At 56.8% G+C, this 27,994-nt stretch overlaps 1 protein-coding gene and 1 long non-coding RNA gene across 3 annotated transcripts; both read right to left on the bottom strand.

Moving 5' to 3' along the window:
- Nucleotides 1-1,208: 1,208 nt before the first annotated feature.
- On the bottom strand, nt 1,209-5,261 carry LOC309623960. The gene is made up of 3 exons (XR_014241721.1): nt 5,220-5,261; nt 4,155-4,493; nt 1,209-2,263 (listed from the first exon to the last, which is right to left on the bottom strand). It is a non-coding gene; the product is annotated as an uncharacterized lncRNA (long non-coding RNA).
- Nucleotides 5,262-13,312: 8,051 nt separating this feature from the next.
- Nucleotides 13,313-25,408, bottom strand: LSM4 (LSM4 homolog, U6 small nuclear RNA and mRNA degradation associated). 2 transcript variants are annotated; one of them, XM_082381396.1, is made up of 5 exons: nt 25,252-25,408; nt 21,084-21,203; nt 18,958-19,056; nt 15,919-16,102; nt 13,313-13,962 (listed from the first exon to the last, which is right to left on the bottom strand). In XM_082381396.1, the coding sequence occupies exons 1-5, from the start codon at nt 25,252-25,254 to the stop codon at nt 13,871-13,873; spliced, it is 498 nt and encodes a 165-aa protein (XP_082237522.1). In that variant the 5' UTR covers nt 25,255-25,408; the 3' UTR covers nt 13,313-13,870. The 2 variants fall into 2 exon arrangements, with proteins under 2 accessions (XP_082237522.1, XP_082237523.1); XM_082381397.1 differs by having other exon boundaries at nt 21,162-21,203; nt 25,252-25,407.
- Between the last annotated feature and the right edge of the window lie 2,586 nt (nt 25,409-27,994).

The following is a 27,994-nucleotide window of genomic DNA, read 5'->3' as shown; positions in this document are numbered from 1 at the left end:
AAAACCCACCTCCAGTACTCCCTCCTCCAAGAAGTCTTCCTTAACCATGCCTCCAGCGACTCCCCTAAACCCTTCCATCTGACTAAGCCCTGTCCACTCTGTGTTTGATTCTCTCTGCCCCAGGAGGGTCCTTGGAGCTAGGTGGGGAAGACCTGTCTTGGCCTCTAAGTGTGGGGAGCTGCCCTTGGCAGCCTCTGCCATCCTTCTCTCCAATATCTACCCGCCTCAGGCTCCTCTGCTGTGCACTTGCTGTTCCCTGTGACCCAGTGCCCTTCCCCATCCTCTCATTCCTCCCTCTGGGACACTCCAGTCCTGCTCCTCCATTTGGACCAGCGCTGACCCCATAGAGCTGGGGGGCAGCTGTGTCCAGCTTTAGTACTCCCAGACAGGGGGCTTCTCAGGCAGGTCAAGGGGGGCCTGAAATCCATCAACAGTCCCATGCAGTGAACTAGGGAAAACTCCCATTCATTCATTCATTCCACATACAATGATTGAGCACCTACTGTGAGCCTAGTGATGGGGACTCACATGGGTGACACAAACACCAGCAACCTCTCAGACACACAGTGTGAAGGAGGAACCTGACAAGCACAGCTTCAAGGAAAATAAATGGTACCTCCTTCATGGAGGATGAAGGGGGTAGTGTTTTAGAGTTGGGTACTCTGGGAGGGTCACCCCAAGAGGTGATGTTGAATACAGGAGGAGCTGGAGCAAATCATGAGATAATTCATTTGAGGGCAGTGTCCCAGTGCGAACAGCAAGTGCAAAGGCCCAGGGGCAGAACCTGCTGGCCACATCGATGGAGGGTAGAGAGGCAAGTGGGGCTGGATTTACTGAGCCAAGGGGAGCCAGAGCGAGAGAAGGAAGGCAAGGGGGGCCGTGGAGGTACGTCCCCTGAAACCTAGGTGGTATTTGTCTCAAGGGCAGCAGAAGTGGCGGATAGGATTGAGGGACCAGAGGGTAACAGGGCTAGGTCGGGACTCTTCATTTTCGCCTTTACTCTCCCTGCAGCTTCTTAAGTCTTGGGACATTATCCCACTTCCCAGAGCAGCGTCCAGAGAGGGCACGCGACCTGCCCTGGGTCACACAGCCAAGGCCTCAGCCCCATTCCCACCCCAGCCTTCCAAATGGAGGCTGAACATAACGCCCCCTCGCCGGCGTTCAAACCTCCGCAGCTCTGCCCTCTCCCCAGCGCGAAGAGATTTGCTTTCTTGTTTAAAGCAACCTGCAATTCGATTTAATGTTTAGTCTTTATTTGAAGCTCCAGAGACCTAAAATCTACTTAATAAAACGGAAAGCCCCAAAGAAAAAGAGTTAAGCAGGAAACCCAAGGGAGTGAAGCGGAGGGGTCCTGGGGCAGAGGCTCTTGCCAAGGATGGTCCCGGGGTGCTCAGAGCACCGCGGAGCCGGATGGGGCTTCTGCGGACAGTCCCCCGGCGCTTAGGACCCAAGGTCTAGTGGGGGTGGAACTTGCGGAGACCGTCCCCGGGTGGCAGAACCCCGCGGGTGGGCCGGGGGAAGGGCGCCGGGCTCGGGCTGGGGGCGCTTCTGGCCCCGGCGCATTCCTGAGGATCGGGTTACTGGCGCAGGCAGCGGCCCCTCCCCTCCTGTCCCGCCTCCGCCCTCGCCTGGAGCAGGAACCGCCCTCCTCCCTCGTCCAGTGCAGGTGTTTGTCAGGCCGCTGGGAGAGGACTCAGCCCCTGCCCTCTGGCTCTTTCCAGTCTCACAAGACCATTTTACCGAAGAGGAAGCTGATGCGCCGGCAGCCCCCTTCAGCACCAGATGGACACCGGGCAGAGCCTGCTTTATGACCAGTGGCCCTGTTGACTCTTTCCCGAGGTTGTGGTGTCCCGAGGCTCCCGCAGGCTCAGAAGAGTCACTAGATCCCATACTTGTTGATCGATTGAATGAGTCCAGAAGGGCTATGGGACAAGAAAATAACTTCTTATGCTACCCTGAGCTCCACCCCCCAGGACAGGCAGGACTCCTGCACTCATCCAGTGCACATTTTTTTTTTTTTAATTTTATTTATTTATTTATTTATTTTTGGCTGTGTTGAGTCTTCGTTTCTGTGCGAGGGCTTTCTCCAGTTGCGGCAAGCGGGGGCCACTCTTCATCGCGGTGCGCGGGCCTTTCACTGTCGCGGCCTCTCTTGTTGCGGGGCACAGGCTCCAGACGCACAGGCTCAGTAGTTGTGGCTCACGGGCCCAGCTGCTCTGCGGCATGTGGGATCCTCCCAGACCAGGGCTCGAACCCGTGTCCCCTGCATCGGCAGGCAGACTCTCAACCACTGCGCCACCAGGGAAGCCCCAGTGCACGTTTTATGTACACTTGCTGTATGCCCAGACCCAGGTTAGGCCTTTTCACAGGCCGACGTTGGGGAACCAGAAGATTTGGGGGTCAGAGGGTGGTGAGTTCGATTTCACAAGACCAGCTTCAGAAGCTGATTTGTTTTTGTTTTTTGCTTTTGGTCAAGTGCAAGCACCATCATTCATCCATTCTACCACCCTCTATTGAACACCTGCTGTATGCCCAGGCCTGTGTGCTGGGGGAGGGTTTGGGGCCATCCCTCATCACCTCTGAGCTGACCAGACTCTCACCCGGGATGGGAAACCACCACCATAACATAGAAGCCCGCTTTAGGTCAATGTCACAATTTTTTCCTTTAAGTCGACCCCTTTTCTGTTTCTACTTCAGTAAATACATTTCAAGAGGGAAGCTTCGAGTCACCACCAGGAATGGAAAACCATTTTCTCTTGCCATAAATAGAAAGAAACCGAAAAACGATGAAATGAGAGCAAAACTCAGGCATTCACTCCTCAGGGACACTCTGGGCCCGTCCTGGACCCCGAATGTCCCAGTATCCAGAAAGCACTAAAAGCAGGGAAGCCCCAAACCAACAAGAGTGGGGCATGTGTGTCCAGAGGGCAGGAGGGGCCACAGGGACCCACCCAGCATTCCTGTCCCCAAGGGGAGGACCCCAGCACGCAGTAGGAGCTCAATAATGTGCCCAGCCTTGGTGATGAGCACCTATGACGTGGGGTTTGCCTGCATCAGCCGGAATCTTCCCAAGGCCCTGAGACGTACCGACCTGTTTGGGGGGACAGGTGGAGGCTGCAGTGGCAGGCAGAGGCCTCTTGGGGGTGGGACCCCAGGGGCCTCTCTGAGGAGGCTTCAGGTTGGTTAAGTGGAAGCTCCCATTTCTGCCTCAAGACCCTGGGGCTGTCCCCACCCACAGTCCTCTGGGCCCCTGAGGTCGCTCCCAAGCTGCCTGGGATTGGGGAGGGTGTGTGTGTGAATCAATGGATACATTAATAAGTAATTAAATGAATAAGTGGATGAGTTAGTGAAGTAATGAGCAGATGCTTCCATGCTGCCAAGATGGGAAACCCACTCTCGACATTGTTCCTTTAAAACCCCACAGCAGCACCGCGAAGAGTGACACCTGTCCCCATTTTTCACATGAACAAACTGAGGCTCTGAGCAAAGCATGGGTCCAATCTTTGGAGGGAAGACTGGAATCCAGGTGAATCTCTACAGGCAGACAAGGCTCAGGGAGTTGGGCTGATGCAGAGAGAAGATGGGGCTGGACCTCAAGCCTGCGGGGGGCGGGGGGAAGGACCTTGTGGGCCGGCAGCTGGTCGGCAGCCCTACAGGATCAGGCTCCTGTAGGGGAGTAGATCGAATGGGGGTGAAGCAAGCGGCCGAGGGAGCAGGGAGGAGGCGGCGGGGGCCCCCAGGGTGGGGAGGAGCAGGCAGAGTCCGGGTCGCTTGGGAAGGGGCCCCCCAGGAAGGAGCAGATTGCGGGGGCGGACTGCATGCGAGGTATATATTAACGCCAGTCGTGCCCTTCCTGGGCGTGGGGGCAGGGAGACCCCCCCCACTCTGAACCTGAGGCCGTTCCTCTGAACTCCCTCGCCCGTCGCCTCCCACCCTTCCCCCCTGCCCCCTCCGCCACCGCCTCTCCCCGGGAGGAAGTGGTGAGGATGCGGGGGAGGGCCCCCCATTCTCACTTCCCCTGGGGCAGGGCGGGGCCTGCAGGGTTCCCTCCCCCGTCGAGGGAATCGAGCCCCCGCCCCCTCAGGGGTGGGGCAGGGGAGCCGCACGAGCTGGGACTCGGCCAGGGTTACACGGCCCACCTCTGGGTGACTTACAAGTTCTCTAGGCTTCGACGGTTCTCATGTTAAAAATGGGGATAAGAAACTCGAACCTTGAAACAGCGAATTGCTGGGTGACAGGTCCCCGCCCCGGGCCTGAGGAGCCCCCAGCCCGGGGCGTGGAGACGCAGCCGGACAAGGACATGCCCAGCCCTGGAGGGGTCAGGGCCGGGCCGGAGGGAGGGATGTCGCAGTAAACAAGGACTTGGATTGGGGAGGGAGGCGCATTCCAGGCGCAGGCAAAGACCTGGATGCCGATCGGGGCCTCTCGCCTCGCCTGGCGGCTGGGCTGTCCAGGACCTGTCCCACGTCGGTCCGGGCAGCCTGGCCCCTCCTCTGGCGGGGGTAGGGGAGAGAAAGGTTACTGGGTTGGGGGGGGGGGGTGTCTCGGCACGGCGGGTGGCAGCGCAAGAGTTAACCCCGCGCGGCGACCGGACTCTGTGGCGGCGAGGGGGGCGGGTGGCGTCAGCACCGACGTCAAGGCGAGGCGGAGCGGCGTAGACTCGGGTGCTCTGGCCGCCCGGCCCGCGCCCCTGTAGCGCGGGAGACCGTGGGTGTGGTGGTGGGTAGGGCCCGGCCCTCCAGTTTCCCCGACGTTGCGCAAATAGACTGGGAAACTGAGGCCCGAGGGGCGTGGCCTAGCTGGGAAAACCCTGGGCCTCTGGGCTCCAGGTTCCCCCGCCCCTCTGCCCCAGCCCACCTCTATCCCACCGGGTCACAGTCTCCCAAGCCGAGACCGCCCCCGGGGTCGCCTGGCTGGGACGAACTGGTGTTTTGGTTTTGTTCTCCAGCACGCAGACAAACGCAGATAAACGCTGGGCGGCCCCGAGCCGTGTCCTAGTTAGTCGCCACATCTACGTGGGCCTCAGTTTCCTCCACCGGACAATGGGAAGAGAGCTGACATTTACTGCGGGCGCCGGGCTCGGCCTTCGGGAGGGGGGGTAGGAGGGGATTCCCACCCCGAGGGGCGGGGAAGGGAACCGAGAGCCCTGAGGTACGAGCTGGGGACACTAGCCAGGCGGGATTCGAATCCCCGGCTGGCTCCCGGCACCCCCTCCTTACCTCCAGCCCCCTTTCGTCCCTCTCCCTCCGTTTCTTCTCCCCTCCACTTCTTCCCCGCCTCCTCTCCTCCCTCCCTCCCTTCCCGGCCCGGCCCCCCTCGCCCCATGCCCAGCTCGGCAGCCCCGCGGGGCCGCTAATTAAATGCAGGGCTGGGGGAAGGGGGACGGCACGCGGTTAACCCCTCCCTGCCGGGCCGTGAAGTGCTGTTGCAGCCGGGGAGGGAGGGACATGTCCGCTGCCAAACTCCCCTCCGCCCAGGACTTCAGGTCCTAGGACAAGCCCATTTGATGAATGGGTAGATAGAGGCTAAGGGGCCGGCCCCAAGGTTCTGGGCAAGGCCGGATTTATCAGGGCCTCCTAATAGGGGGGTTGGAGCGGGCACATAGTGGAAGGGAAAAGGGAATTATAGTGAGTGAGAAATAAACAAAGGGAGAAAGGCAGAGATGGAGGGAGAGAGAGCGGGAGAGGGAGGGAAGAGAAGTGTTTCTGGTGGAGAAACACAGAGACAGAGACCAGAGAGAAAGGAGGTGGGAAGAGAGACCAGCTCGAGAAGGCAGGAGACACAGGAAGAGACAAATGATTGTTTTTAAATCAAGCCACATTTTTCACTGGGATGCAGGGCCCTTGGCTGGGGACTGGACCCAGTCTTCTGTCTCGTTGGCATGAAGAGAAGGTGACATTATAAATCTGTACAAGGAAAATATAGTGACTGTCTCCTAGGGATGATCAGTATGTGTGGTGATAAGGGACTCACAGGCCACCTCGGGAGCTGGAGGCCCCAACTGTCCTGGAGGCTCACAGAGCAGGATCCCTGATGCTGGCTTCGGCCCCAGCCTGGCTCACCCACTGCTCGTTGACCTCTGACAGGGCTTTGTGACCTGAAATGCCCAGGGAGCTGTAGGTCACTCCAAGTCCCCACCATGCCCCTGCAGCTCTGGGTCAGGTGGAGAGGACCCAGACACTGGTATTTCACTGCCTGGCTTCCCCTTCTCTCCGCACACTGGCTACTGCCATTGTCAAGCTGGGTAAACTGAGGTTCTGAGAGGGGCCCACATTCTTGGGGTGGAAATAAGTGAAAACATAGATAATATAATATCTGGCAGTGACAAGAGCTATGAAGAAATCTCACTGGGAGGAGGGGAGTGGTGAATACAGAGGGTCCTTGACACCTGCAGACAAAAGGGGTGCCATGAGGAGGCACCTGGGAAGGATGTGTCTGAAAGCTGGATCAGCAAGAGCAAAGGCCCTGAGGTAGGGCTGCAAGGTGTGTTGGAAGAGAATCAAGGAAGAGGCCTGGAGTGGGGTGAGGAAAGGGGAGATGGGAGAAGGTAAGGGTCGGGGGGAATCACAGGGGCATCCATGTTGTCAGCAGCTGGAGTGGGGGATAGTTGGAGTCCTTGCCAGCCCAGGTAGAGCCCGTGACTACCCTCCCTGCCTCTGTTTCCCCACCAGTGTCCATGTTCCAGAGGATGCAGGGGAGGCACAGGGGGCATAGGGACTGCCAAGGGGCACAGGGGGCATAGGGACTGCCAAGGGGCACAGGGGGCATAGGGACTGCCAAGGGGCACAGGGGGCATAGGGACTGCCAAGGGGCACAGGGATCCATCTTCTGCCCTCTGTGAGTGCCACGCTGGCCTCCTCACACTCTCTGTGGCTCCCTGCCCATCTCCCTGCCACCCCTTAGCTCTCTGCCCACTGCTGTCATCGAGCCACCCAACCCTTGCCCATGATGTTCCCTCACCAGTGCTCACCTCAGGAAACACTCTGCAGCTCCCCTACCGAGCAGAGCCCAAAGACTCTCCCTTGGCTGGCTCCCCAGTGCCACTGGGCCCCTCACTCAGCCTCCTCACCCCCAGTTTGGCTGCAAGCTCTGCAGGGAGGGGGTGGCTTAGGAGACAGAGAGGCTGACAGAAATGGGAGAAGGTGGGCATCAGGGTCCTTGAACCTGGGTAAAAATAGCTGTCCCCTCTGCCCCTGCCCCCTGTGAGGAGGCGGTAGTGATGGTGGCTGCAGTGATGGGGGATGTGCCCAGAGGAGCATCCGGCAGGGCCCGTGTTGCCATGGTGATGCTGACTCAGAGGCAAAGGCAGGTAGCGGCATCTGGTACCCAGCCGGCCCGCCTCTGCACTCACAGCACCCTCCCCAACCCCCACCCTGTAGCCTCCACTCCACTCCACTCATTTTCTGAGACTAGAGAGGGGTGGGTGAGTCCCTGTGGCAGCTGGATAAGTTCCTCCACAACCCCCATCCAATCACCTGCTGGAAGGTGGGGGACAATGTTCTCACTGCACTGACTTGGGTACCAGGTCTTCCTCCCTCCATCCACCTGTCGTCCTGCCCATCTGTCTGTCTCTCTGTCCATCCCTTGTTCATACATCTGCCTAACATCTATGGACCACCTCCTGTGTGCCCACATCGTTCTCAGCACAGGGCAGTTACCTCATGCCCATGCAGTCAAGGTATCAGAGAGGGGTCTGGGCTGGGAGGATGTGGGTGAAAACCCCCCGGCCACTTGGGTCCAGGCCTCAAGATGCTGAGGCCCCCTTCTCTCCCTCCTGCTCTCAGTCTCTCCCCCTCTTCCTGCATCTTTCAGTCTCTCTCTCTGTCTCTCCATCTCAAAGTACAGCCCAGACCCTTCCCCACACCCCTCAGGCCCCACAGCTGCTGCCCACCTCCCTCCACCCTCTTTACTTATTCCACTCCAGCCACGCCAGCCTCTGCAGTTTTCCTCCAGCACACCAGCTCATTCCCACCTCAGGGCCTTTGCACATGCTGCTCTCCCTGCCTGAAAGACCCTTAGGGTCTTCACCTGTGTATTTATCTTCTTTAATTCTTGGTTTCCCAATTATCTCTCTACCCCCCAGGGTATGCCTTCACTTCTCCAACTGTGAAATTGGCATGGTGAGCACAGTATGACTTTATAGTGGGGGGTGGGGATTATGTGCTCAGAACTGTGCCCAACGCAGAGTAAAAACTCAACACAGTTCAAATGTCCAGGAGCTGATGAAGGATAAACAAAATGTGATCCATTCATACAACGGAATATTATTCAGCCAAATAAAGGAATGAAGCACTGATACACACTACAACATGTATGAACCCTAAAAATATTACGCTGAGTGAAAGAAGCCAGACACAAAAGGCTGCATAGTATGTGATTCCATTTATGTGAAATGTTCAGAACAGGCAAATCCATAGAGACAGAAAGCAGATTAGTGGTTGCCAGGGGCTGAGGAGGAGGGAGTGGGTGTGGGGTTTCTTTTTGGGGTGATGAAAATGTTCTGGAACTAGATACAGGTGGTGGTTGCACAACATTGTGAATGTACTAGATGCCACTGAATTGCTCACTTTAAAATGGTTGATTTTATGTTAGTGAATGTTACCTCCATTTTTTTTTTAAAGGACATTAGGTAAAAACTAAGGAAATCTGAAAAAAAGTGTGGACTTTAGGCAATAATGGTCAACCTGCTGTGTCTCCAAGACACCCAGCATGCATCTTCCCCAGGGCCTTTGTGCCCTCTGTTACCTCTAGCTGGAGGTTTCAAGTGACATAGAAGCTGGATCAGACCCCAGGGGGCCAAGGCACAGTCTGACTCCAATTGCTTCCCTCACCTTCCTGTGGCCACAAGAAAGGTCAAGGGGCTTGGTGGTTAGGATGGAGTGTGCCCGGGAGGCTGAGTGGTTGGGATGACATCAAAGATATTTGGGTCCCTTGGAGGGAACGGTCTGTTCCCCTGGGGGAGGGAGAAGGATCTGTAACCTATGTGGGGTCCCAAAGCAAGTGGGCAGGGAAGGCAATGGAATTCAGTCCAGCTGGGGGCCCTGTCCTAGGGGCCTGCTTCTAGCAGCCTCATGAACACAAACAACAAGATCCATTTTCTAATTTTTAAGGAAAACTGCTGAGTAATGAAGATCTCCCTGGACAGTGTTGCTGTGCCTGGGCCTCCCCATCCAGGAACCGAGACTTCTGGGGGTTGTGGAAAAGGCTTCGCCCTTCCAGAGAGTTCTGGGGAACCTTGTCGAGTCTCTCCATGGCAACAGGGAGGGAGGGAGGCCACCTCGCCACATTTCACACGGACTTGGGCACTTGGGGACATCCCACAGCCCTGCTGGCCTTGCACGCTTAACGTGCTGGAGGGGTGCAGCTTGGAGGGACAGGTCCTGGGGGTGTTTACAGGGACAGTCTTCAAAGGAACAGAGAAGGGAATGAGGGAGGGGAAGATGCATGAGAACTCGCCAAGTATTTTTAGGCACTGAATGCAGCCCTGAAATATTTCCATGGCCACTCCTAGAGGATGAGCTGGGTGACTATTTCGGTGCCTGGTCCCAGCGGGGGCAGAGTGGGGGTGAGTCACTGCTGGGTGGCTGGGCAAAGACCAGGAGGGGGCTCTCAGGGCAGGACCTTGGGCCTGTAGGGTGACGGCTCCCTGGCCCGGGGCCAGGCGTCTGGTGCTGGGCTCCAGGGTACAGAGGACAGTGGCCTGGCCATTCCCTGTAGCGTGGCACCACTGCCCAGGTCCCCTCTGGACAGCAAGCAAATCACGGTGACCCCACGGCTTATGGAGATAAAGAGGGTCCCGGGTGAGGTTTCAGACACTCCACAGGTGCTCGGTGAAGCGCCTCTCCTATGTTTTCAGGCACGTATGAGGGACTTCCCTGGCTGGCCAGTGGTTAAGACTCTGCGCTTCCACTGCAGGGGGCACGGGTTCTATCCCTGGTTGGGGAACTAGATCCCACATGCATGCCGCAACTAAGAAGTCCACATGCCGCAACTAAATACCCCACACACTGCAACGAAGACCCCGTGTGCTGCAACTAAGACCCAGTGCAGCCAAAAATAAATAATAAATAAATATTAAAAAAAACACAAACAGGTGCCGACTTCACCTGCCCCCATTCCTAATTCTACACCTGACACAACTGACCAGAGAGAAGGTAAATGGATCCTCCAAGTTCAAGGAGGGGACAGAGGGAGGAGCTCAGAGGAGGCTCTGGAGCGGTGTGTCCTGGGGGCTGTGTGTCCTGGGGAGGGTCGCTCACCCTCTCTGTGTCTGCGCCTGGGCACTGCCTGGCACATGCTAGACTGTTGTTAGTTCACGGCCCTGGGTCTCTTCATCCTCTCTGCCCTTCCCAAGCAGGCCATGGAAGCTCAGGGGATTTGCACTTGCTGTTCCCTCTACCTGTTGTTCCCTGCTCTCTTTCCGAGGCCAGAGGCTTCTCGTTGTTCAGGAATTGGTTTGACCACGTCCCCCTTCTACTCTTTGGAGAGGACCCACCCCAGCATCCTAAGCTTCCTGCAGAACAACAAGCCTGTCTGCCTGGGCCCTCACGGCACCCCTGCCCCTTCTGTCACCTCTGTGGCCTCTACCTTGGGCTGAGCCCCCAGCACTGCCTCCTCTTGGTCTCTTGGCTTTCACCCTTGCCTCAGTCTGTTCCAGAACGTTCTGTGGCTTCCCATTTCGCTCAGGGCCTGCACCCGCCCCATCTCCTGTCCTCTCACTTTGCTCCTGTCACCACTTGGCACAGGACCTTTGCACAGGCTGTTTCCCCTTTCAGGAACACTCTTCCCCCAGATGGCTGGCTCCTTTGCCTCCCTCAAACCCTTTTCTCAAAGGTCACCCCCTGGCCTGCCCGGACCACCTCTCTCCCCCACCCTTGCTTTCTACTCTGAATTTATGCATTCGGCTTGTTTGTTGCCAGCTCACTCCCGTGGAAGGTAAGGGCCACCATAGTGGGGACTCTCTGCCTAATTCACAGCTGAGTCTCCAGTGCCTGGGATGGAGCTGTGGCCCCAGTTCCTCCGCCCCCGGCCAGCCCTCTGCTCCCGTTGTGGCAGGCAGCTTCTCCCACTGAGATCGTTTGAGTGGACATCAGACCATTTCCCACAGGCCAAGCAGCCCTTTGTCCACAGAGAGATGTCAGAGGACAGCAAAGCACATGCTGAGCCAGTAGGGGCCAACATGCTGCTGATGCCAGGACATGCGGACCCCAGGGTCCAGTTGAATGGGTGGGGAGGACACCGGCCGTCAAGCCTGCCTGGAGGATGTGGGAGGCAGCAGTCTGGGGGCAGGGCTTCCCGGGGGAGGTGCTCTTGGAGAAGCAGGTGAGGCCCAGGAGAGGAGGAATCAGCGCAGAAGTGTGTGCAGGCGGGAAAGCAAGAGACACCCTCCCACCCGCCACCAGCTTGCGGGGCTGCCACTTGAGGCTGCCCACTGAATCCAGGTCTCTGAAATGGACTCATGGGCCCCAGGGTGAGGCAGCAGGGCCATCCAGGCTGGCACTGGCCCCAGGCTGAGTCACACCCTGGGTGTGTGGGTCTCCCTGACCTGAAGCAGCTGGAGCAAACTCCAAGGGGAGGAGGTCGGGGCCTACAGGAACCACCTACACTTAACCACCTACACTTAAGGTAGCCCGCAGGCTGCAGGTCATGCAGCAGTCAGCTGACGGTGGTGAAAATCCCTGGGGACAGACCATCAGAAGGGCAGAAAGAAGGAGGCCGAGTTGTGGGAACTAGGCCAGCACTTTTGGTTTCTCTTCTTGTTGAAGGGGCTGAGGCTGGTTTCTTGAAACCAACCAGGAAGACTGGAAAACGGGCCTGTCCTGACACCCAGCTCAGGAGGACGACGCCTTCCGGAAGCCCACGGCACCTAAGCGGCCAGGGCCGGGGAAGCGGCTCATATCACCAGCGGGCAAGGAGAGAACTGGGAGCCCGGACTGCCCGGCTGGAAAGGTCAGGGTTGCCTGGCGCGGCTGGCGGCGCGGACGGGAAGCCGCGATTACGCACGCCGGGGATGCGCCCCCGCGCGGAGACGGGGCGCGTCTGGGACCCACGACCCTGAGCTGCGAATGGGCCCTTGGGGACGTCTGAACACGTTCCGGGTCCAGAGCTGGGTAAGGGAAGAAAAACCAAACTGCGAAGAGCAGGAAGGGGCGGGGCTCCTAAAGGGTTTCCCATTCACAACCGCGCAGGACACCAGAGCCCCAGGATTTCATCAAAGCCTGACTGGAGACGACCCGCACCCGGCAGGGGCGAGACCTAGCCCCCCAGACCAAGGCCTCGGAGGCCATAATGGGACTCTGCGTCCAGGGCCATGGGGGAGGGGAGTTGTGAACACGGCCCCCTCCCTCCCCAACCGTCCTTCTCTTCTTGCACCTTCATGTCAGCCGGGCCCCTGCACAGCCCACGTCTGTGATGAGGAAGGTGGGTTCTCAGGGCCCAGGTCACACTCAGACCCCACACCCGTGTCCTCAACCTATGCCAAAGTGTTGCTTTGTCACTAGGCAAGGATTCAGGCAGCAGCAGGTCCCTGGAGGGGGGGCCCGGGGAAGAAGCAATGATGGGGGCGAGAGTGGTGGCAGGGAACGGCACTCTCCAGATAGGATGGGGCTGAGAAATCTTAGTCAGAGGTCTTCGAGCTAGCTAGGCCAGCACTTTGCAGACCTGATAAGTGGCAGTTCTACAGGCACCACCACCTTTTCTTCCAATCACCCCTCAGAACCGGTCTCAACCCCGTGACAGGTAGAACCTGCACCCACAGGAATCGGCCTCCTAACACCAGCACTGTCTCTGCGGTTCCCAGGAATATCGGTCAGCAGACCACGTCACCGGAAACATTTTCACAAGTGCTGGCTCAGCGTCTCAGGCAAATCACGGGGTTGTGGAGAGGCAGTACCCTGACTTGAAGAAGAGGTAAAAGGTTCACGAAAACCTTCCTCATGTGTTCCTCGAAGCAGCCGCCTGTCATAGCTTCTCTCTCGGTGAACTCTGGTGTTAATGGTGCTTGCAAAACAGGGACGGAGGGCAGAACACTGGTGGCAAGGCCAGGCGGGGTGGGTGTCCCGCTGGCTCCCACCTGGGACTTTCCTCCCCACAAAGAGAGGAGGGGGTCGCCTACTGCCCAGAGCCCAGTCTTGCCTTCCACGTTTTTTAAGAGGCTGCTGAGGGACATGGGAACCAGTGTCCCAACGAAATGCTTCCCCTCAGTGAGAGGCCACAGGGTACAAAAGGAAACTTCTTGCATGGGGCTGTGATTTCCTGAGGACACTACCTACTAGATGCACCCAGTGGTTCAAAAGGAATTATGGACTTACAGTTTGTAGTTGTATTTGTTTTTATTTTTGTAACACAAAGAGAGAGGAAGTGAAGGGACAGGGCCCAGCGTCGTCCCCCAGAACAGCTTCTGAGGCATACGTTCGCCTGGATTCGTTTTGAAAAGGCAATTTTGGGGTCCGTGTTTCAGGAAACTCTCCAGGCTGTCAATCTCAGTGCAAACAGCTTAAAATAAAAACCTCCCGTCTGTTCACCACACAGGGATCTAACACAAAATGCAAAACAAACCTGTTTGGAAAATGCCTGCCCTTAAAACAAGAGGGAGGGCTTTAAAGATGCATTAAACACAGAATCTTCCAGGAATCAAGTTGGCTGCGACTTCACAAAACCAGAAGCACAGAATAACGTTTCCAACTGTAGAATGCTGGCTGACAAAAAAAGAGGAGGATCACAAGATGACAGGCAGGGGGTCCTCCCCCAACACCTGCCTCTTCTTTTTGTTCTGAACAGACTCATAAACTGGAGAGTAGAAACGCGGCCTTGCGGGTGGAAGCAGATGCTCGGAGGCGGCGGCTCAGTCTCTGGGGAACAGAGGGGCGGCTCACTGTTTGCCCGCCTGTCTGCCTGGCTTCTTTTCTGGTTGACCTCTGCCGGTGCCTGGGATTCCACCTCGGCCCCGGCCACCAAACACACCTGTGAGACAGGGGAAAGGGGCTTCAGCAGAGCTGGGCTGGGAGGCCCACTGTGGACTGGGAACAGGAACTGGAATCCTTAGACTATGGCCAAGTTGTTTAATCCCTCTGAGCCTCAGCTTCCACTTCTGTAAAGCGGGGGCAGTGATCCTACCTCTGGCGGGAAGGGCAGGTTGAGAATCTGAGGTGGAGTGTTGACCAGGGCTGGGCATGGGCAGTGCTCCAGAACATTCTCAGTGTGACAAGGGACCAGACCAGGCCCCCCAGGGGTGCGAAGGATGCCAGGGAGGACAGAGGTTGGCACCAAGTCACACTGGGGCTTGGGGCGGGCTTCCTGGAAGAGAGGGCTGGGGGCCAAGGTGGAGGGCAGTAACCAGAAGGACAAAGCCAGAAGGGCTTCCAGGAGGAGAGGGGGGGCATGAGCTAGGACAAGGCCTGGACTCAGTCCAGGGATGGGGCAATGACCCCCAGCTGTGAGGCTGGGAGCTGCACCAGGGGACCTGGGCCTTCCTCGCTCTGGCACCACCCGCATCTGGCCCAGGAGAGAAGCGTCTGGGTGGTTTGTGTGTGTCCAGCCTGGAGAAGGGGCAGGGGAGCCTCCTGAGCCCTGACCTCTGCAGTCAGTGGTGGGCCTGTTTCCAAAATACATTTTACGTGGAGCAACGGCACTGCTGTTGGGGGAGGTGGGTAGTCGGAGGGAGGGCGTGCCCCCGGCCCAGGGAGGTCCCAGAAGGATCAGGGCAGCATGGGGACATGGAAATGTACACACAGGCCCCCTTCCTCCACAGACATGCAGGGGGCCCTCTGGGGACAGAAGCCAATGCTGGCAGGGTCTGCCTAACCTCATGTCTCATGGGGCAAGACCAGCTTTGCCAAGGGGAGCCTGGCTATGCGGGGACCCTGTGAGATTTCCACTGGCTGTGGAAGGCCCTGTGGCCTCGGTTCGGACCCGCCTGAGCAAGCCGCTCTCCCCGTCCTCCCTGCTCCTTCAGGCAGTTTACTTGACAGTGGTGGCCCCCAGTGAAGAGTCTAGCCCTGGGGACAGGTCCTGGGACCCCTGGGGCCCTGCTCACCCCCATCCTAGGCTACCCTCCACCTGGGGTGCCCTCCTGCCCTCTTCCGTCTGGCTCCTTTCTGACTGTCACGTGAGCCTCAGCTCATGGCTGGCTCCTGTGTCCTTCCCAGCCCTGCCCACGAGCCCCCAAGGTGGGCCCCGGGCCCGGCACACAGGAGGCCCCTCCAGATGCAAGAGACAAAGCCAGGTCCCTCCAAGAACAGGAGCCAGGCGGGGGAGGCGGGGAAGGGCAGGGTCTGCAGATGGCCTCTGGGCTGAGGCCCCAGCTGACTGCACAAGTTTAATTTTATGCCAGATTTATAATCTCAGGGTGGTGTGGTGGGATCTATCCAAAAGGCGTGACCTTGGCTTTGTATAAAAGAGTCATAGCAGGGAAGGGTCCCATGCCGGGGCCCCGCGCTGGGGTCCTCACCCGCAGTCTAGTGAGGTGGGCACCGCGGGACCCTCTCTGCAGAGGGGAAACTAAGCCTTGGCGAGGTGCCCAGAGCACCTGCCAGGAAACACAGGCAGGGCTCAAGTCCCAGGTCTACGTGGGCCTGGACCTGGACCTAAGGGAGCATTGAGAGCCACTGCGGGGCACGAGGGCCCAGGTGGGTGAGGGTCAGCACTGACCACCAGGACTCAGCTGGGCTCCCCGGGTTGGGCTCCTGCGGCGGGGCAGGCGGCAACCAGCAGCGTCAGCTGTTCCGCAGAGGAGCCCCATGAGTCACAGCCCCCCAGCTCCATGTAGGAGGGGCTCAGAGCCAGGCCCTCGGCACCATGACGGCACCAGCCAAGAATGTCAACACTGGGCCGGGACGGATGCCACGTGCTGCAGTCACCCCCGCCAATGGGGAGGCCCCAGCAGCCTGCTAGGGAGGAAGCAGGGAGAGAAGGGCATACCTCGCCCGGCGCCCCCCATTCCGCGGCCCTTCTGCTGCTTCTGCTGCTGCAGGCCACCGCGGCCGCGGCCCTTGGCCACCACCTCCTCCTTGACCATGTCGATGATCTCATCAGGGATGCGCAGGTACTTGATGGTGCTGCCGCGGATGTAGCACTCGGGCATCCGCCAGAATTTGTCCCCGTCCTGTGACAGAGGGGGTGTGTGTCAGATCTGTGGCGGGTAGGGTCCCTGCAGAGCAGGTGCAGATGCCGGGGCAGCATCTGTCCCCTCAGGCCGCCTGCACCTGGCATCGCCCCCACGGGCTGCAAAGTTCTTCGTCCTGGACGGGACACTGGAGGGGCCGCCCTCCAGCAGGATCTCTCCAGATCCTTGGCAGCCCTTCACACATGAGAGAGGGTGGGGCAGGGCCTCGTGAGAAGCCTCCGCGTCCTCAGCCTGTCCTCCAGTGGGGGATGCAGCCCGAAGCCTGGAGAGGGGTGAGGCTGTCCCACGCGCCAGGTGCTGCCACAGCCCAGCTCCTCCCCCTCCTGCCCCCAGCCTTCCAGAACTCACCTTCTGGAACCCTCTCTAGGCACCCTGACTCATTCATTCACACAAGTATCTCGTGGCAGGGTCTGAGCTGGGCCTGGGACACAGGTGAGCAGGACAGAGACCCTGTGTGATGGGTGAAGAGGGCCAGGAGGGGGTGGGGAGCCAGGTCTGGGGCCAGCCAGGGGCAGCTCCCAGTGATGCCAGTTTTCAGGGGAGCTAATGGAAGCTAGAGAGACAAGGGGCTTGTAAAGTTGCAGACTCCTGAGCAACGCCGAACCTGCAGTTTTTAGGATGCTGTTTCCTCCCCACCACCACATACCCAGCGACCAGCACAAGGCCTTCCCTCCACGCTACCTCCTGCTGCCCTTGGGCGGGAGCCCGGAGCCTCATCCATCAGATGAATTCTCCGGCCCCACCCGTTGCCCAGGCCAGAAGCCTGGGTGACCCCTCTCCCCACACCCCTAGAAATCAGACCAAGACATCTCCCTGCTTAGATCCCAATCAGCGCCCCGTTGGCCCAAGGACGAGGTCCAAACTCCTCAGTGTGGTTCCAGAGGGCCTGAGATCCAGCCCCACCCTGGCTGCCCTCTCTCGGCACTCGATGTGCCTTCCAGATGGAACTTTCTGGAACACACACAGTGGGCTTCTGGCCCCCAGCACTTTGCACACGTTGTTCCCACCTTTTCATGTCTGGCTAACTCCAGCCCTCAACAGGCCTTGCTTCCAGCCTCCCTGCAACCCCCAGTCCTCCTGCATGACACTCATCAGTGGTGCCTGGGCCGATCTGGCCCAGCCCAGTGGAGGTACTCGGCAGGGACAAATGGAATGTTTGCGGGCCAACTCTTCCCAGGAACACACACGAGAGCCCCCGACCCATACAGGAACCCCAAGAGGCCTCAGAGCATTCCTTTCCCAGAAATGGTAGGCGAGGGGCCAAGTCCGTGGGGATGCAAAGTACAGCCAGACAGAAACAATGATTGTGTGGAAGCTCAGGGCTGGGGCTGGGGCCGGCGGCTCAGCGCGAGGCTTTCCCTCAGCCAAGGGCAGGCCGAGCCCAGCGCGCTCCCTGTAGGAACAGGGTTTACTGTGCTTTCCATGGGGTCAGCTAAATGCCTCCCGACCCTTGCTCTCCCGTCCTTTCTCAGCCCCTGGGGTCTCTGTGTTCAGCCACCTGCTACCCAAGGGAAGGAGGGGCTGCCATCACCTGTTTCCAGATGAGGACTCCGGGTGGCCTGTGTGAGACGGTACCTCCCACCAGCCTCTCCTCCCAACCGCTGGGTCACAGAGGGGGACTCCCCAGAGGGAGCCACGTGTCCAGTCTCGGCTGGCCGTGCCGGACGGACCTTGCCCCGAGACCCAGTGATTGGTTCTAGGTGACAGAAGCGGACACAGACCTAACGGCGGTGTGCAGAAGGACAAGTGCTCAGCTGTGCACTGCGGCACAGTCTGCCACAGGCACACTGGAAACGCCTGCCACCAGGAGTTCGGTCCCAAGAAGCAGGTCACAGAGCCGAGCAGGTGAGGGCAGGGGGTCACAGCCCTCTGTCTGCCTTTTGGGGTGTGAACTGTCCAGGAGCACAGACCGGGGCGAGAGTGGCTGCCTTGTGCTCTGCTGTATGCTGGCGTGGCGAGCCCTGGGGGCACACTGCCTGTGGCTCAAGACAGCTGGGCCCTGCATGGGCCCCCCAGGAGCTTCCTCCCCGTAACATGAGGGGATATCTTGGGCAGGGGGACGGAGACCAGAATAAGGTGAGAGGAAAGCTCTAGCAGAAGCCAGTGCAGATTAGGGGGAGGGAGTCCTGCCTTCCTCACTGTCCTCATCACTCTGTGGATCACCCCAAGGCGGGGAAGGCCAGTGACCCTGGGGAACATTCTCCCCCACCCCGGCCCTGCACTTCCTGGTTTCAGGCCTCAGGGGAAACACGCCCTGTGGTGACCCGGACATCCCACGGTCACGCCACCACGGCCCACATGGTGGGCAATGCCCACAGCCAGGACCAAAGGCAGCAGAGGCTGATAAGGAGGGTGGGGCCTGCCCTGGAGGCCACCCCCTCCCTGTAGAGCAGGGATTTATGGCCAGAAGCACCCCCCAGGCCCAAGTCCTTCTTGGTCAGGGGTGGCACCCGGGGGTGTGGGAGCAGCTCAGTACCTGCCGGGCAGCATCCCCGCAGGTGCAAAGTCCAGGGCACTAGAGAGACTTGGAGCCTTGTCCGGCTGTCCCCCGCCACAACATCCTGCCCAGTCCCTCGGGCCCCACCCCTGCAAGGGGCTCCGCCCCTGGCAGGATGACCGGTTGTATAGGCTGAGGTAGGCACCCTCCCACTCCTCCCACACGTCCAGGGAAGGGCTTCTACCCCACTTGGAAGCAAGGATGCTGAGGCTCTGTAAAGCCCCAGGTCCCAATGCGCATTCCTGGCCACACGACCCCCATTCGCTGTGCCCACCAGACCGGCGCTGCCCCAAGGCCCCCAGGCAGCAGGTGCAGACTTGGGGCGGAGGGCACTCACCCTGGACGTGCAGATCACCTCACGCAAGTTGATGTTCATCCAGTTGTCGCAGCTCACCAGGTGCCCATTGTACGTCTCCCCATTTTTGAGTTCCACCAACTGGAGAGAAAACGGGTCCCACGTCAGTCTCAGGCCCCAAGGGAGGTGCAGACTTACCCCGAAGAGCAGGCCACCACCACCGGGCCTCATTCAGACACATCCTCGGCTCTTCTTGGGACCCACTGGCCACAGCACACGGTGCCCAGGCCCCCAGGGGCCCACCTTACAGGAGACACGCTCTGTTATCTCGGTACGCTTTGCTGGGCATTGTAGACTTTCTAGGATGAAACCATTTTTTTGTGTGTGGAAGAAACAAACAGACAAAAAACCCCCCCACATCTTTAAAGGAATGAGTGAGGGTGGCCAGGGGCCAGGCAGGTGCCCGGTGATGGCACACGTGTGATCCTTGGTGGTCTGGAAAAACTGTTTTTCATTGCAATAACTACTTGCTTATTTTGATGTGTTTCGGGAAAAGCACGTCATGTGGAAGACAGGCTTTTGTTAGGAAAAGGCTGAGACTTAAAAAAGAATCAACTTAGAGTATGAACTTATGGTTACCAGAGGGGATTGGTGGGGGGAAGGGATAGTTAGGGAATTTGGGATTGACATGTACACAGGACTATATTTAAAATGGATAACCAACAAGGAAGTACTGTATAGCACAGGGAACTCCGCTCATTATGTAACAACCTAAATGGGAAAAGAATTTGAAGAAGAGTAGACACGTGTATATGTACAACCGAACCACTTTGCTGTACACCTGAAACTAACAATATTGTTAATCAACTATACTCCAACATAAAATAAAAAGTTTAAAAAAAAAAAAATCAACTCTCGGGGCTGGAGAGGCACTGGGCTCACAGCCGCCACCTCTGCATCGTTCCGTGGGCTGGGCATGGGCGCAGGCGCCAGCATAATGAGCGCCAGCGGCAGCCTGGTCCGTGCCTATGACTTCCTGCTGAAGTTCCTGCTGGTGGGTGACAGTGACGTGGCGAGGGTGAGATCTTGGCGAGCCTGCAGGACGATACAGCCGAGTCCCCGGACGGCCACCTGGCAGACGTCATGTGCTCTCCTGCTGCCTTCTGCAGTGCTGCAGACATTTTCCAGCTACTCTGCCCGTTTCCCTTGGCAACCACTTTAAGATTTAAAATATGATTTGTAAAGTCATCACTTTCAAGTTTGGAAAAGAAAAAAGAAAAAAAAGGAATCAACTCAGCTATCTGCCCAAGAGAAACGAAGACATACATCCATGGAAAAATGTGTTCACGGATGTTCCCAGCAGCTAAAATCTTCACAAATAGCCAAAAAAGTGGAAACAACCCAAATGTCCATCATCAGTGGACAAATGGATAAATAAAACGTGATGTATCCACACAATAGAACATCACCTGGCCGTAAGGAATGAAGCTTTGACACACGTTACAATGTGGACAAACCCCGAGAACATCATGCTGAGTGAAGGAAGCCAGACACGAAAAGCCACATGTTGTGTGATCCCACTTACAGGAAATGTCCAGAACAGGCAAATCCACAGAGACAGAAAGCAGATTAGTGGTTGCCAGGGGCTGGGGCGGGGGGAGGGGGAGGGGAGCAGCTGCTAATGGAGACTGGGTCACCTTCTGGGGTGACAGGATTGCTCTGGAACTACATAGAGGTGGTGGCTGCACAACACTGTGAATGTACTGAACGTCCCTAAACTGTACTTCAAAAGGTTGAATTGTATGGTATGTGAATAACGTCTGAATTTAAAAAAAGAAAAGACAACAGAACATATTGACAGATACTACACTATATCACGAAAGGACAAAAGCAGCTGAGGGAATGAGCATTGCATGAACCTATCCATATTTTAAAAAATCATTCACGTTTACACACACATTAAAAGTCCAGGTGTGTATATATCAAAGAATAGTTAAACTGTTGGGAAAATGAACGAAGAGGGGCTTCCACTTTCTCTGAATCTCCAGTATTTGACACTTTTAATAAGCATTATTACTTTGATCAGGAGCAGAAATGACACAGGTCCTGACGCATGTGGGAGGGAAAAGAGGACAGGCAGGAAGTGGTTTTGGCTGGAGGCTCCTCACCCTTTGCCCAGTGTCCCTGTCCCTGTGCTGAGGCTGGTCCCCGCTGAAATGTGCCATCCCAGACCGGCACGTACTCACCATTGGGTGATTCTGAGCCGTTTTCAGCAGTGACAAAGGAAGCTGAAAGGCAAACAAAAGCACATGACTTGTTTCATCAGCACTGTGGAGCCCTGGCCTCTGGGCAGGGCTGGGACTCCAGGAGCACACATTCCCTGACAAAAACGCAGCTTCTGAACTCTGCCGAAGCCCAGGACACATACCTGCCTCCTAGTTTAGGACAGAAGAGTCTCAGGAACACCCCCACCCCTGCAATCGCAGAGGCAGCTGCCCTCTGGTCTTGGCGCTGACCATTCTGGGCATTTCTTTGTAGCTCAGGCTGCATGTAGTCCCACCCCTGACAGGACCAGGTGTAGCCCTCCATGCTTATCAACAGCATCACAGCACATGGGTTCTGCTGCTGCTTGCATTTTTTGCTCCACTGATGTTTCTGAGATACATCCAGGTTGATACATGCAGCTCTAGCCGGGCCTTTTATTTTCGGCATGGTAGGTGGTTATCATCACACCCACTTTATGGACAGAGACACTGCGGCTTAGAGACTGAGGAACTTGCCCGGCACCAGAGAGCTAGTGAGAGACGGAGCTTGACTTGACCCCATCTGCCAGAAGCCAGCTCACGCTGAGCCCACACTTCAGGGGGCAGCCCTGATTGAACCAAGAGTGATTTGGCCAGGCGCAACTGGCCTCCCGATCTGAGGAGGCCACATCTGAGCTGGGTGTTCATAGAGAAATTCACCAGGTGAGAAGAAGAAATATTTCAGAAGAAGCCTGTGGTTACTGCAAGTGAGAGCAGATAAAGGATGGGATTTAAAAACTCCTCCTGATAAGGTGAACTTTCAAGATAGTTCTTTTCCCATTATTACTGAATTTCTTTTTTATAAAAAACATAGAGTGTAATTGGGGAAAAAAAATCAGTTCTTGTCATTTTGGGTACACAAATCACGACCCATACACTGGGGCCTGTCTCTGGGTCTCCAGAACAGTGACTCAGGTGGCAGTGCTTGGGTCCAGGGTCCAGTGACAGCCTATCCAGTATAGCCAGGTGAAGGTTCTAGACCAAGGGCCCCACAAGATGGGAAACTGCCTCAGCAAGGACCACACCTTGCCCAAGCAACTTTGGAATTCTAAGTTGGCCTGAGCCCCAGGACTTCTTGGCAGGGGAGTCCCAGCCCACCCTCACCCTCCAATAGGGGGCAGCTGCTTCTCCAGGTGGTGGGGACTGTGAGGCCTCTCTCAGGAGGCCACAAGGGGCCCTCAACCCCCAGAGGATGGCTCCCTATGGAAGGGCTTGGTGGGGGGGATATCTCACATCCCACGGGCCTTCCCTAAGAGCCACCCGGGGAAGATCCAGGGGCGGCAGGAAGCCAGGCCCAAGCCCACTTCCTGCACTGGCTTCCTGGAAGGGCACGATAAGGAGGAAGGAGCCACGTGGAGAGGAGGTGGCTGCTCCGAGGAGGGTGGGCAGGCAGGCTGGGGTCCCAATGTGGCCAACCTGCAGCTCCTGCCCTCTCCTCTGGAATGCATCTGTGTGAGGCTGCCGGGTGCGGAGAGCTGGAGGCTCAGCCTCGCATGCGGGAGCCACACACCCAGGGGGTATTTTACAACGGAGAAGCCTCCCGCTTTGCTAGGCAAGCCTGTTCTGTGTCCACAATGGGAATCTGGACCAGGGCGATGACACACCTAGGTCCTCCTCCCAGACCACCAGAGAGGGGACAGGGCCAGCTTAGCCCTGGAAGGCGGGAATGAAGATGGACTCAGTGCTGAGAGGTGGAGGAAGGGTCACAGCAGTACCCTCAAGGCCCCTCTAGATGAGGCACCAGCGGTAGAGCAGATGGGACCTGCCCAGGGACACGGAGCAAGATCCCGCTAAAGCCGGGGAAAGTAGGCTGATGCCTGTCAGCAGGGGACCCACAGACGTCCTTCAATGGCATACAGAGCCTCTATGCCGGTCCCTCTCAGGTTGCCACCCTGTCCCAGCTACTGGCAGCACAGCCCTGAAGGACCCACAGCCTCCTTAGCTGTTGCTGGCAGTGTGCCCTCAGAATACGGCCGCGACACAGATGGGTCCAGCACCTGCTCACAACCCTCGCCTGCGCAGCCGCTCCCTAGGCGGGCCACAGAGCCAGGCCTGACACAGCTCCAGCAAACTGGCCCACTCTGCTCCTCACACACCATGCCCGGTGCTGCTGGCCAAGCTTTGTTCCTCGGTTCCCTCTGCCTGGGGTGCCCTTCCCCAGGCTGGTGGCTGCTCCCTCAGCCAGGCCCTCATTATAACCCCATCGAGGGAACGAGGTTTCCACCTGGGCCACCCTCTGCTGTTTCTATTATAGGACGTAGCCAGTCTCTAATTAACTTGTTTATTTATTATGTCTCCCTGGCTAGACTGGAAGTGCCACAAGCCTCCTGCTAGACTGGAAAATTCAGAGGGTGTGGACTTTGTCCAGCACTGAACACCGGACCAGGCACACGTGAAGGACTCAGTAAATATTTTCTGAACAAATACGGCACACACCACCAAGGGAGGCACTTGGGGCAGGGGGGATTCTTGCTCAAAGGAGAGGTGGCATTGGGGCAGCAATGCCAAGCAGTGGTCACATCTTGCCATCTTCTACGTCCTTGTCCCCAAACTGTGCTGGAGACAGAGGCGAAAGGAAGGGGAAGATCCCGGTGAACTTGAAAGCCAAGGGGAAGGGGTGGCGGCGGCAGGGGTGGGGGGATGGAAGACACTTGAAGGTGCCAGGGAGACAGGAAAGGGCCAAACACACAGTTCAGTGGGAGACAGGGTCATCTGGAGTCGGGAAAGTCATAAAAAAGCTTCAGGCATGAGAATTCCTTTTTCTGGCCTTTCTCAGAACGCCTGGGGTCTGACCCTCAGGCCTGGGCCAATCCAGGACTAGACCTAATGGTATCCTGAGGCTCCCAACTCAGGAAGCTGCTGCAGACCACCCACTCCCTCGCCCAGACCTCTGCTTCCGGCCCTGCCCTGACCACAGGGAACAGGCAGTGTGTCATGCCTTGTCCACTCCTGAACACTCCTCAGAAGGCAGGAACAGGCTGAATGAAGGAATCTGTACTTCGCACAGACACTGTTCTAGGCTCTGGGACTATATGAGGATAAAAAACAAAGATCCTGTCTCCATGGAACTTAAAAGATGCATTCCTCCAGTTCTGCCCAGTCCCTCAGACCAACTCTACCCTCCAGCTGAGAGGAACCTGCTTCCTTCTCTCCATCCCTACACTGACCAGGAGAATTTAGTGAATCCTCATGGTCGACTCTGAAAAATGTGCAGCCACCATCTCAGAGCAACTCAGGTGCTGATGGGCCAAGTACTCTCCCAAGAAGCTCCCAGCTCTCAATTCCTCTGTGTGGACCTCCGTTTCCCTGTCATACGCAGGGGGCACAGGCACTCTCTGGGTTAGATCTACAACTTCCACAACTTGTGAGCGCCATGGCCCTGGGGAGGCTTCCTGTCAGGGCCTCAATTTTTCTTTTTGTGAACTGGGAGGATGCAGTTAGTCCATCCTTAGCTCAAAATACCCCCTCTCCCTCTGAACGACATACTGTATGACACAGGAAGAAGCAAAACCTTCTCCGGGTCTGTCAGCCTGAAAAAGACAGGCACAGGAGGTTGTGCGGCTAGCATTCTAAGGGCCTTACAAGCCCTGAAATTCCTTAAATTGGTTTAATTTGAGAACGCACACCGGCCCCCTACTTCCTGACACTCTAGCTTTACAATCTATGAGGTTAGACTGGGTCGGATGCACTAGGAGTCACTTCCCTGCCCGAAAAATCACTCTGCTGCATTCACCGGGCCCTTCGGTGGGTCCCCTTCCTCTCCGGCCTGTTTCCCCACCTGAAAAATGGGAAGACTGCGGCCAGACCGCTATACTATGATTACACGTTCGTTCAGTCACAAGTTCCCCTGAGACCGACTTGCTGGGTGTCCTGAGAGAAGCCCCTGCCGTCCGCGGTCTCAGTTACCACCCCCTCGGGCCGGGGAGGGGGGGGAACTCGAGGCCCGGATGGTACGCTCGCTCCGCATCACCCCAGCCCCAGCACCCGCCCCGAGGGCCCTTGGCGGCCGGCTCCCCCGTCGCCTTGCCCTCACCATGGTGTCGGCGGGGACCGGGCTCCCCGGCCACTTCCGCCACCGCCGCCGCCGCTCACGTTCCCGCCGGTAGCAGCCCCGCTGCGCGCCACTAGGCTGAAATGGAGTGGCAGCGACGCGAGCCAGTCAGAGAGGGGCTCGTGGGAAGGACAACCAATCCACGCAGAGTAAGGCGAGGCCTGCTAAGCACGAGGGCGGGGCGGGCCGTGTTCTCACAAGAGAAATAAGGGACAGACTCGTAAAGTGCCGCCGTGAGTGCTGCAAAAGGGGGGGCGGAGCAATATGCGCAGGCGCAGGAGGCCTTGTGGGTAAGGGCGCATGCGCAGGCGAAACCCTCGCGGATCTCGGCTCCACGCTGTGGGCGAAGGCGGTTATTACCTCCAGTTTCGAGACAGAAATGGAAGCTCTTTGGTTCTTATTGGGATGTGCTTAATGTCTCCCTTCGGGCCCCTCCTCTCCTGAGTCTCATTATTGTAGTTGACCATTATCCAAGGCACGTCTTTTGGTAGGTTGGAATCCCGGCTGTGCCCTTTGAGCCTCAGTTTGCCTCCCTTTGAAATGGCCGTAATAATAGTGTCTGCGCTAGAAGGTTGCAGTGAGGACGGAACGAGTTAAGCCACGGAAAAGCACGTAGAACAGAATCTGGCACATACTGAGCACTTGATACACGGGTGTGCAACATTGAGCACCTACTATGGACCCGCTCCTAGAAACACAGACGTGAATAAACCAGACAAAACTCCAGGCCCTCCTGAGGCTTAGGAGCCCACTGAGGAGACAGATGGTAAACAAATCGTTCGGAAAATGTATTAGTTTCTTTGGGCTACCGTAACAGAGTGATCAAACTGGGTGGCTTTAAACCATAAAACTTGACCCAGAAGTCTGAAATCAAGGTGTTGGCAGGGTTGGTTCCTTCTGAAGGATCTGAGGCACAATTCATCCCATGCCTCTCTCCCAGCAATCCTTGTAGTCTTTGGTTTATTTATTTCTTTTTATCTTTTATTTTTTATAAATTGTTTATATTTATTTTTGGCTGCGTTGGGTCTTCATTGCTGCGTGCAGGCTTTCTCTATTTGTGGCAAGCAGGGGCCACTCTTCACTGTGGTGTGTGGACCTCTCACTGCGGTGGCTTCTCTTGTTACGGAGCACGCACGTAGGCTCAGTAGTTGTGGCACACGGGCTTAGTTGCTCCGCGGCATGTGGGATCTTCCCAGACCAGGGCTCGAACCCATGTACCCTGCATTGGCAGGCGGATTCTTAACCACTGTGCCACCAGGGAAGTCCCGTAGTCCATGGTTTATAAACACATTACTCCAGTCTCTGCCTCTGACATCACATGGCTTTTCTCTGTCTCAGATCTTCCTCTTCTTTTCTATGAGGACACTCCTTTCTCTTATTAGGTCCACCCTAAATCCAGGATAAATTTCATCTTGAGATCCTTAATTATATCTGCAAAGACTTTATTTCAAATAAGGTCATATTAACAGATATGGGGGTTAGAACTTATCTATGTTATCCAAGATATGCTAGGACATTTCTTTTTAGGGACAATACTCAACCCACTACATCAAGTATTAGCTATGATTCCTTTGAACATAGACATCTATTTGAATAGTTCATGTCTCCTAAGTGACCATGCATGTACTTTCACACACTCTGAGCATATCTGCAGCCTAAATTTCCAGGAAAGGTCCAGCTGGATGACCATCGAGGGTTCCTTCCTCTGCCTTGACTTTCACAGATGCCTTGACCTTCAGGTCTGTAAACGAGACATAGGTGTTCTCCTCCAGTGACTACCCTTCTCCAGGCCTCCTTAGTGTCAGCGCTGACCCAAGAGCTTTTTCTTTTCTTTTTAATTTTTTGACTGCACCACGTGGCTTGTGGAATCTTAGTTTCCTGACCAGGGATTGAACCCGCCCCGGCAGTGAAACTGACAAGTCCTAACCACTGGACGGCCAGGGAATTTCCGAGAGCTTTTTCTTACCAAGCCCAGAGCCAAGCTCTTCCAGCTGTAAAGTCCCTATTCCTGTCAGAGCCAGCTCAGGGAGCCCCTGATGCTCAGCTTCTCAATAAAAGATTCCCCTGCATCAGGTCTCAGAGACCTGGGCAGAAGAGGATGGGACCTCACAGGCCCAGCCACCTCCCACTGGGCAGGTTTAGGGCACCAAAATCTCCCCTCCAGGACCTGGTTGAGGGGAAAGGGGTCTGGGGACCGGCTTTGCTATGAAGGAACTGAGTGACTCAGGCATGTTTCTCCCTCTCCCTTCTCGTTAAAAACAGGAATACAGGGCTTCCCTGGTGGCGCAGTGGTTGAGAATCTGCCTGCCAATGCAGGGGACACGGGTTCGAGCCCTGGTCTGGGAAGATCTCTCATGCCGCGGAGCAACTGGGCCCGTGAGCCACAACTACTGAGCCTGCGCGTCTGGAGCCTGTGCTCCGCAACAAGAGAGGCTGCGATAGTGAGAGGCCCGCGCACCGCGATGAAGAGTGGCCCCCGCTTGCCGCAACTAGCGAAAGCCCTCGCACAGAAACAAAGACCCAACACAGCTAAAAATAAATAAATTAAAAAAACAAAAAACCAAAAAAACAGGAATACAGATCTTCCTGGACTTGCGATGGGGTTACGTCCCAATAAACCCATCATACATTGAAAATATTAGCCTACTAAACATCGTAGCTTAGCTTAGCTTAGCCTACCTTAAACGTGCTCAGAACACTCACATTATCCTATAGTGGAGCAAAA

This window comes from Balaenoptera borealis, assembly GCF_965194805.1.
Source record: "Balaenoptera borealis genome assembly, chromosome: 2".
Classification (NCBI taxonomy): Eukaryota; Metazoa; Chordata; class Mammalia; order Artiodactyla; family Balaenopteridae; genus Balaenoptera; species Balaenoptera borealis.
The sequence above is the reverse complement of the archived record's forward strand: the minus strand, read 5'-3'. Positions and strand labels throughout refer to the sequence as shown.

Coding starts and splice junctions, on each gene's coding strand:
- LSM4 (XM_082381396.1), bottom strand. Junction 19,057..21,083: donor ACAGGGACACTGGGCAAAGG/GTGAGGAGCCTC, acceptor TTTTCTCTCCAG/TTGGTGGAACTCAAAAATGG. Junction 16,103..18,957: donor AGGTGATCTGCACGTCCAGG/GTGAGTGCCCTC, acceptor CCTCTGTCACAG/GACGGGGACAAATTCTGGCG.